Here is a 10,504-nt window from a genome sequence, read left to right on the forward strand (position 1 = left end):
GTTTACATACACTCAATTAGTATTTGGTAGCATTGCCTTTAACTTCTTTAACTTGGGTCAAACGTTTTGGGTAGCCTTCCACAAGCTTCCCACAATAAGTTGGGTGAATTTTGGCCCATTCCTCCTGATAGAGCTGGTGTAACTGAGTCAGGTTTGTAGACATCCTTGCTCGCACACGCTTTTTCAGGTCTGCCCACAAATGTTCTATAGAATTGAGGTCAGGGCTTTGTGATGGCCACTCCAATACCTTGACTTTGCTGTCCTTAAGCTATTTTGCCACAACTTTGGAAGTATGCTTGGGGTCACTGTCCATTTGGAAGACCCATCTGTGACCAAGCTTTAACTTCCTGACTGATGTCTTGAGATGTTGATTCAATATATCCACATAACTTTCCTCCCTCATGATGCCATCTATTTTGTGAAGTGCACCAGTCCCTCCTGCAGCAAAGCACCCCCACAACATGATGCTGCCACCCCCGTGCTTCATGGTTGGGATGGTGTTCTTCGGCTTGCAAGCCCCCCCCTTTTTCCTCCAAACATAACGATGGTCATTATGGCCAAACAGTTCTATTGTTGTTTCATCAGACCAGAGAACATTTCTCCAAAAAGTACGATCTTTGTCCCCATCTGCAGTAGTCTGGCTTTTTTATGGCGGTTTTGGAGTAGCGGCTTCTTCCTTGCTGTGCGGCCTTTCAGGTTATGTCGATATAGGACTGGTTTTACTGTGGATATAGACACTTTTGTACCTGTTTCCTCCAGCATCTTCACAAGGTTGTTCTGGGATTGATTTTCACTTTTCATCTCTAGTAGACAGAACGCATCTCCTTCCTGAGCGGTATGACGGCTGCGTGGTCCCATGGTGTTAATACTTGTCTGATTTCTTTTGATTTTCCCATGATTTTCCCAAGCAAAGAGGCACTTTGAAGGTAGGCCTTCAAATACATCCACAGGTACACCTCCAATTGACTCAAATTATGTMAACTAGCCTATCAGATGCTTCTAAAGCCATGACATCATTCTCTGTAATTTTCCAAGCTGTTTCAAGGCACAGTCAACTTAGTGTATGTAAACTTCTGACCCACTGGAATTGTGACACAGTGAATTATAAGTGAAATGATCTGTCTGTAAACAATTGTGGGAAAAATTACTTGTCATGCACAAAGTAGATGTCCTAACCGACTTGCCAAAACTATGGTTTGTTAACAGAAATGTGTGGAGTGGTTGAAAAACGAGTTTTAATGACTCCAACCTTCCGACTTTCAACTGTAAGCTTCCCACACACACACACAACACACACACACACACACACACACTAACACACACACACACACACACCCAGCACACCCACACACAACACCACACACCACACACACACACACACACACACATCACACACACACACACACACACACAGGAAAACGGTGGTTCAGCATAGCTTTACACACACACGTGAGGCCAAAAGCTGCAGCAATATTTATATTCCGTCCATCGTCGCACGTCTTTACTCTCATTTCCATTTCGGAAAGCTTTTTTGATTCTAACATGTAAAGGAAGTAAAACCCATCACATCTGAACGACCGCCTATCAGCCAAAATAAAAAAGCGTGTGTGTCAGGCAAAGTACAAAAGCTTGAAAAAGTGTCATAATGTACCAGCCATTCCTAACAAGTCATTTCACCACTGCTCTTAAATGGACTGAGTTTAAGTAGCATTGATTGTGTCAGAGGTAAGTCAACGGTGACCTCATCAGACCCACCTTAAGTTGTCAGAAGGAAAAGCTTTTATGGACGGTATTTGTGCGTCGGTGGTGTGTCTGTGGTGTGGAAGGAAATGTTGAAAGAGGAAAACCACAGGCCACTGGACAGACAGACGCTAGTCACCCACTTTAATAGTTTAGCAGAGGAAAACCACGGCGCCCACTGGACAGAGACGCCTAGTCACCCACTTTAATAGTTTAGCAGAGGAAAACACACGGGCCCACTGGACAGACAGACGCTAGTCACCCACTTTAATAGTTTAGCAGAGGAAAACCCACGGGCCCAACTGGACAGACAGACGCTAGTCACCCACTTTAATAGTTTAGCAGAGGAAAACACAGGCCCACTGGACAGACAGCCGCTAGTCACCCACTTTAAAAAGCTTAGCAGGAGGAAAACCCAGGTGGCCCACTGGACAGACAGACGCTAGTCCCCCACTTTAATAGTTTAGCAGAGGAAACCACGGGCCCACTGGACAGACAGACGCTAGTCACCCACTTTAATAGTTTAGCAGAGGAAAACACACGGGCCCACTGGACAGACAGACGCTAGTCACCACTTTAAAAGCTTAGCAGAGGAAAACACACGGGCCCACTGGACAGACAGACGCTAGTCACCCACTTTAAAAGCTTAGCAGTGGTGAAGAGTGAGAAAGTAAACCTCTATTCTCTACTGGCCCCACTTTAAATAGCTTGACTGACTTTCTTGGTTGTTGGGAAATCGATTTTAGTAAAGGGCATTCTATGGCGGAATGACCCAATAATAATTATAAACTGGGTAGTTCAAGCCCAGCKTTGCKTYGTGCCTAAGAACAGCCCTTATCGGTGTTCTATTGGCCATATACCACACCCCCCCCTGCCTTATTGCGCGAGTATAGATTGGGTTTGTGGAGTGCTTTTACACCAGGGACTCAAAGCGCTTTGACATTGTTTGGGTGGCAGAACTCTAGTCTGGAATTGAACGGATATGCTCCGCTGCACCATTCTTGCACGAATCCAGGCTGGTGGGACCAGGCCAATAGAGTAGAGCTCAGAGCCTGACATGGACAGTAGGCTGACTTTCATTTAAAGGGATTGTTCACCCAAAAGTTGAGATGTTGAGCTAACTGAAGGTACAGGAGACACTCAAGTAATTCTGTTGTTGAGGTGAGCTATCCCTTTAAGGCCTATATACACACAGCAAGACAGTGTTTTCACTGGCAGTCATTTATGAGAAGATCCACGCACAAGTAAACAGAATTTCAACATGCTTATGAGGCGTGAATGAGACGAGGGAAAAGGAGGATGTACCCAACAACACAGTTTCCGATTGGTCAAGAGAATAGATGCTGACCTTTGACTCCCTCCAGCTCTTCGTCCTGGTCCTCTGTCAGCTGACCGGGTGGCCGGTAGGGCGGTGGGAGTCTCATCGGGGGAGGGGCACCTCCTACTTCTGCTTTCTGCAGAGGGGAAACCAAAGATATGACGTGTAGGTCAGGAAGTGGGCAACTCTGGACCTGCAGCACTCCGGGATCAACGCTGTCCATCCCTGACACAGCCTAAAGTGGCTTCCTTCCTCTCCCGCCATTCACCTGCACCAGGAACTGGACAGTCTAACTCGCTGCAAGAGGAAGTGTTCACCCAAGAGAAGATGTGACCCTGTCCTTGGAAACGTCATAAAGAGAAGCCTTGGAGAGAAAAAAAGATGAGAGAAAAGAGAGAGCGCCTTTGGGAGGGGTAGTAGATGACAGGGAAAAGGATGAGGGCCTCCAGGAGGGGTAGTAGATGACAGGGAAAAGGATGAGGGCCTCCAGGAGGGGTAGTAGTCTTTCCCACTCGTCCTCTACTACCAACACTCCTGGGGAAAAAGGCCCCCCGGCCCCTTTATATCCCCTTCAAATAATCGCCAGACCATCCCCTGTCAGTTAGCGCACCTTCCCTCCTGGAGGCCCCTCATCCTTTCCCTGTCTAGCCATCTACTACCCTCTGGAGGCCTCCATCCTTTCCCCTGTCATCTATACCCTCCTGGAGGCCCTCATCTTTCCCCTGTCATTATACCCTTCCTGGAGGCCCTCATCCTTTCCCTGTCATCCTACTACCCTCCTGGAGGCCCTCATATTTCCCCCTCGTCACCTACTACCGGTCTCCCTCCTTGAGGAGGCCCTCGAATCCTCCCTTGTTCATCTATCTACAAGTCAAGTCTACCTGCTCCTTGAGTTCCTCATTCACTTTCTCCCTGGTCATGTAACTAATTTAGCCTTTTGGTTTATTAACCTCCTGATAGGCCGACTCATTCCTTGTTCCCCTGTTTATGATACTACAGCCTTCCCTGGAGGCCTCATCCCTTCCCCTTGTTTCCCATCTACTACCCGCGTTCTCCTGTGAGGCCTCATCCTCCCCTGTCCATCTACTGACCCTACTTGGAGGCCCTCATCTTGTTCCCCTGTCACTGCTACTTACCTGTAACCATGTGTTCCTGGAGGCCTCCATTCCCCCCTTCCCCTGTCACTTTCTACTACCTTCCTTTTCTTTGTGCCTGAGGCCCTTCATCCTCATTCTCCTTGTGTCATAATCTGAAGTACCGGACGACTGGAATCCGTCATGCCGGGAGAGCTCAGAAATGGAGACACCCTCAAGCAGGTTGGATCACTAGCCACCATTCCTTGGTCCTGGAAGGCCTTCATCCTTTCCCCTGTCATCTACTACCCCTCCTGGAGGCCCTCATCCTCCCCCTGTCATCTACTACCTCTCCTGGAGGCCCTCATCCCTCTTCCCCCCTGTCATCTACTACCCTCCTGGAGGCCTCATCCTTTTCCCCTGTGCATCTACTACCTTCCCTGGAGGCCCTCATCCTTCATTACACCCTGTCATCTACTACCCCTCCTGGAGCCCTCATCCTTTCCTGTCATCTACTACCCTCCTGGAGGCCTCATTCATCCTTTTTCTCTTCATCTACTACCTCTCCTGGAGGCCCTCATCCTTCCCTGTCATCTTACTACCCTCCAAGGCGCTCTCTCTTTCTCTCTCATCTTTTTTTCTCTCCAAGGCTTCTCTTGACGTTTCCAAGGACAGGGTCACTTTTCTCTTGGGTGAACACTCCTCTTGCAGGAGTTGACTGTCCAGTTCCTGGTGCAGGTGAATGGCGGGAGAGGAAGGAAGCCACTTTAGGCTGTGTCAGGATGGACAGCGTTGATCCGGAGTGCTGCAGGTCCAGAGTTGCCCACTTCCTGACCTATACACGCCATATCTTTGGTTTCCCCCTCGTGCAGAAAGCAGAAGTAGGCTAGCGTAGAACTGGCAGTAAGTAACGTAATCCTCCCCCGATTGATGAACTCCTCAACCCTGTAAAGGCTCCAAAAAAATTGATGGTGCTGTGATGCATTGCCCTGTTTTCTCTCTACCGGCCTACCCCGTCCAGCTTACAGAGGACCAGGACGAAGAGCTGGAGGGAGTCCAAAGTCAGCTATCTATATCTCTATAATCGGAAATCTGTGTTGTTGGGAGTAAATACGATCTCCTTTATTCCCCTCGTCTCATTCACGAAGTCGGGAGCTCGATAAGCGATGTTGAAATTACCCTGTTTTCGATTGCGTTTTGAGGGATCTCTGCTCAGTAATGACTTGCCAGGTGGAAAACCTGTCTTGCGTGTGTGTAATAGGCTTAAAGATAGCTCACCTCAACAACAGAATTTACTGCTGAAGTAGTTCCTTCCTGTAGCCATTGCAATTAGCTCAACATCTCACCTAATTTGGAGCGTTGCTACTTCTCGCATGGATTCCCTCGTTCAATGGTGTAAATTGAGACTCTGTTCTAACGGAGTCAGCCCGTGAATTCGTTTGTACCATCTGTAGCAGGTTACACTCTTGTAGCTCTAACATACTATTACTGTATGGGTCGTCAGTGGTCCTCAACAGGCGTGCTCTCTCATCCTCTGGACATATCACTTGTGCTATAGGCGAGTATGTAAATGATTTGCAATGAGACCATTCTATCAATTTAAAAGCGGAGAATCTCCAATCCAGTCTATCTCATTATTATATACACACTGCATTACATTACCTGACGATTATATTTCTCGAGCAACATATGCTGCCCAATAAGCGTATACATGTGAGAAAAATCCATCACAATTGTCCTCATCTCTAATTGAAAATAGTTAAGTTCTTTAGAGGTAATTCTCTCTTGAGTGGGATGGTAGCATAAGGCAACAAGTTAAACTACTATTAGTCAACACAGTGATTCTTCAAGACAACACTATCGTAATATCGCAGATGTCCACCGGAGACATGTGGGCGAAGCAAAGAAAATAACCCTCATCCGTCTGAGTTTAACACTTGTTGCAGGGTATTAAAAACCACTTGTTTTTCTTACTTTAAGAGACCCTGTGATACAGATTTGAGACCAATTTTTTTAGAGATCTTGTCTTCTTATTCCTCACTTTAAGTAAGAGATAGATCAATAGAAACGTGGTCGGATTTTTCACATTTTGCTAGAGCAACTGGTTATGGGTCCCTATGAGAGATGTTGAATATGAGGGTCTGAAAAGTTGGTAATGGAATTTATCACTTGTTAATAGTTACTATGGCTACGTTTGTAGTGCCGAGAGGGTATTGTAGGTGACTATTATGGGAGGGCCAATTTAGAACAAATACACAGCGGGGTCATTATTTGAGTGGCTTATGTCAACTATCAGGAGACCGACCACCAAGTCGCATTCCTCTGCTAGAACTGTCGTTATCATATGGGGCTTGAACTACCGCCCAATGGTTTGCTAGTCACATAGAGTTGATCTTTCGCAGTGTGTGGTCGCAATGAGATGTCAAATCTTAAAGTATCTCGAGCATCGAGTAGTCTGTATGCGCTCAGTAATTCGCCAGGCATGCTTATGCAAAATCCTCGTCTGTAGTCCTCTTTGTATGCCGACTAGCGCACATATATGAAGAAGTCAGCTGCGAAGCTTAGGTACGGTACATAGAGTAGGGGGAAGTCTTCTAGATTTAAAAGTAGAAATAAGACGGTTTTATACCTTTTTCTGCACAATCTTTGTGCTCGTACCTCACTCTGGCTTATGCTATGCTATTAGAACACGCTTGGGTGACTAGCTGTCCGTGTGGGATCCGCAGTGCATACTGGTTTGCTCTCGCCAGATTGGGTCCCGTGAATGTGCTTCTTGCACACATGGCATCAGACTGACAGCATCAGTCTTGGTCAGAATGGAGGGTGATCTGGAGGGGTTCGCTTAGTACTGTCCAATTGTGGACGAGTAAAGCAAGCGTGTGCGAGTATTATTCCTCTGAAGACTAAAGATTCATTGAAAATTGTTATTATCTGTGTGGAACCAAGAACTCTAGCAGGTCGTCGGGTCCTCGGCCAAAGAAGCATTCTCGCGGACCCCTTGAACACTCCCGTGCGCAGTTATTTTCCTGGTTCATGCTCACACAACCTATTAAAGTGGGTGATCTAAGCTTGTCTTGTCTGTATACAATTGGACTGTAAACCATTTCCCCATGCGCGCTCTTCACTCAATTCTCGTAGCTCACAGCTTTAAAGTGGGTGACTAGCGTCTGTCTGTCCAGCAATGGGGAGCCTCGATATGGTTTTACTTACTAAAGCTCAAGCAACAAGGTTTATTTAGAAATGGTGGGTGTGCATTAATGCTGTCTTAAAGATGCTAGTGCACTAACTGAAATATCACACCTTAGTGGAGGCAGGAAGCAGCTCCGTGGAGCTTTCCTTCCTTACTCAGTGATACTACTTTAGATGTGAGGGTGGCACCCTATTGTTGAGCAGTTCATGTCTGTCACGCGCGCGCGATTTACAGCGTCAAGTATGTTCTTTCTTTCTGCGGTATCTATTAAAGAGTCTGAGTCGACTCACTGGTCTAATCGCTGCTTGGCAACACTGGGGTCAACAATGACCTCTTTGAGGAGGTTTTGATGCCTTTTTTTGTGTCGTAAATTGTATAAGATGGCGAGTGACTACGCTTGGTTAAGCTGTCTGTCCAGGTCGCGGTCCTTGTGGTTTGGTTTCGCCTGTTCACTCCTCCAGACGCGGACACACACCACCGACCCATGCTCCTACCATAAATCTATGCAAGATCCGCTAAACGTCAAGTTATCTTGCTAGGGGTCGCTGGTATGTTGGACCTCGAGCTGTTTCAGCATACCAAGAGCTTTGTTCCTTCTGACGACACAGTTAAGCGGTCGTAGTTTGCCTTCAGCTGTCTCTTCGCTATGAGCACGGATTCTGACTCGTTGAAGCTTACTCCTCGGTGGACTACAGTCCATCGAGGGACCCTTCGGTTGCCTCGGGCGGACGCTACTTCTGATGGGAGATTCTCATGGTATTCCTAGCACTTTTGTGTTCTGTCAAGTGTTTCTAACTATTGGGTTTCGTTGGCTGTGGTTAAACGTCAGCTCCTCAGTTGTTGTAATACGTTGGGCTCGATTGTGCGTCTTGAATATAGGGATTCTGTCAAGTTATGTAGAGCTGGGGTAAGATGGGCTAGCGCTGACCATGTCCAATGTTCTGAAGTGTCGCTAGAAATGCTTTGGAGCAGTCGCTATAGTCTTTCTATTGTTCAACAGTAATCTGCTCCTGACACTATTCTCCGTAATCGCCTATTTCTATTTTGGCTGATAGCGTCTGGCTCCGTTCTAGCAGAATTGTGAAGTTGCTCGCCAGTCTCGCTTGCCAGATCTGTCTAATGTATACATGTACTCCAGACTCACTATCAGAATAGATTGTCAGATAATGTGCGTAAATGAGAAAGGAGTCCTCAGCATCTGAACGTACCGAGAGGACGTTGGAGATCAGCGGAATAGGATTTACAATCCAGTATGAGCTTGTCTGATTACAGCTTGTGCTTAGCGCTAGATTGTGTGTGCCTCAATATATGGCATATATAAGAGTGTCGATGATACGCTTCTTTGTTGCTCGTAGATAACACGAGAGAGTATCCTTTGTCGTGTACTCGTGTGTGTAGGAGCGTGTGCTTGAGCTGTGTAGTGTGTGTGCGTTTGGTGCTGATGAACTTCGCCTAAGTGCGGTCTGGCTGATGGTGTCCTGTTGTGTTCGTCGCTGGAGAGAGTGGTTGTGTGCTCGTGTGCTCTGTGGGGCTCGATGATGTGTGTGTGTGGTGCTGCTGGTATGGTGGTTGTGTGGTGGACTGCTATACGGTTGAAGTCGGGACGGTGGAGTCATAAAAAATAAAACTCGTTTTTTCAACGATGCGATCAATGCTCCACATCATCTTGCTGTATGAGTATCTTAAACCATCTCCATCACAAAGGTTTTGGCAGGAGAACTCTAGGAGTCTCTGTGCATGTGACTCAGTGACAATGAGGCTACGTGTTTGTGCTATGACTATAGTGAAGGGGGGCCTTTTCTCGACCACAAAATGATTATACCGACGATCATTTCTACCTTACTCAATCCCCCCTGCCCTCACCTCGCTCGCTACCAATTCCGATCGGCCCTCCAGCCAAAAGTTTACAGACACTGAAGTTGAACTGCGGCCTTGAAGACAGCTTGGAAAATTACAGAGAATGATGTTCATGGGTTTAGAAGCATCTGCATAGGCTCTAGCTTTACATAATTTGAGGTCACAATTTTGGAGGTGTACTGTGGATGTATGTGTAGAACGTGCTCTCACCTTCAAAAGTGCCTTCTGGTCTGGTGGGGAAAATCATGGAAAATCAAAAGAACACTAAGCTGCGACATATGGTGAAGTAAGACTACTGCGTGGTATGGGCAACACTTGGCTACCGATTCTCAGATGCCATGCTATGAGAGACCAGTAGATGTTCTTGGGGCCGCTCAAGACCGAGAGAAGATGTCATGCTTGCAATGTCTACTAGAGAATGAAAGTGATATTAAATGGTACAATTCCCAGACACATACTCCGCAGATCTGTGCTGTTCAACAGAAATGCTCGGATGAGTATACAGGTACAGAGCTCTAAGTGCGGTCATCATAACGTCTTCAGTCAGTGACCACACTCAGTCATAGTGTACCCCCTTTTTGACTCATACAGCTACATCGAATAGAGATATGCGCATACAGCGATATGGAAGACACAGAACAGTTCTAGCTATTTTTTGTTTCATCACGAAAACCGCCATAAAAAAGCCGACTACTGCAGATGGGGAGCCAAGAGAGTACAGTTATCTTTTCACAGTTACGATCCTTTTGTTCTCTCAGAGAAGAGGTCAGTCTGTGCTAGATGACACCAGATCAAGTACTGGCTAGAACTTGTTATTGGCCCGTTATGGAGAGACAGTAGGCTATCTTCCTTGCTGTTAGCGGTGTTTTTTGGCACGGTTATCAGGTTATGTAGATATAGGGGGGACGGGGCCTTGTCATGTCTACAGAAGAACTACGCTCAGCCAGCAACCATAATAAGAGCTAACGCGGGGTGGCTATGCATGCTATGTTGGTGTGGTCGCTCAGCATTTCACATATGTCTGCTGCTGTTAGTTGTAGGTGTCTTACTGGGTGATTGAATTTGCTCTACATTTCCCATCAAAAGTACGATTCATCAACACTAGAAGAGATAAGACAGAACTGCGCATCAATGAAGGGAGGTAAGTTATGTGGATTATATTGAATCAACATCTCAAGACATCCACTCTAGGAAGTTATACTAGGCTGGTAGGTTCACCGGGCGAGCGTGGAATTCCGAGTTCTGGTTGTTATACATTGCCTTAAGGCTAATCGGAACACGCTCGAGGTACCATTACCCTTCCAAAGTTGTGGGCAAAATAGCTTA

General features: G+C 46.6%; 1 protein-coding gene across 1 annotated transcript in view; it reads right to left on the bottom strand.

The window, feature by feature from the left end:
• Nucleotides 1–10,504, bottom strand: part of LOC111952688 (inaD-like protein) — a 203,128-nt gene that overhangs the window by 83,168 nt on the left and 109,456 nt on the right. Inside the window, exon 19 of the mRNA XM_023971582.2 lies at nt 3,089–3,194. Within this exon, the coding sequence (XP_023827350.2) occupies nt 3,089–3,194 (106 nt within the window). The remainder of the gene's footprint in view (nt 1–3,088; nt 3,195–10,504) is intronic.

The sequence above is a fragment of the Salvelinus sp. IW2-2015 genome, linkage group LG26 (genome assembly GCF_002910315.2).
Source record: "Salvelinus sp. IW2-2015 linkage group LG26, ASM291031v2, whole genome shotgun sequence".
Lineage (NCBI taxonomy): Eukaryota > Metazoa > Chordata > Actinopteri > Salmoniformes > Salmonidae > Salvelinus > Salvelinus sp. IW2-2015.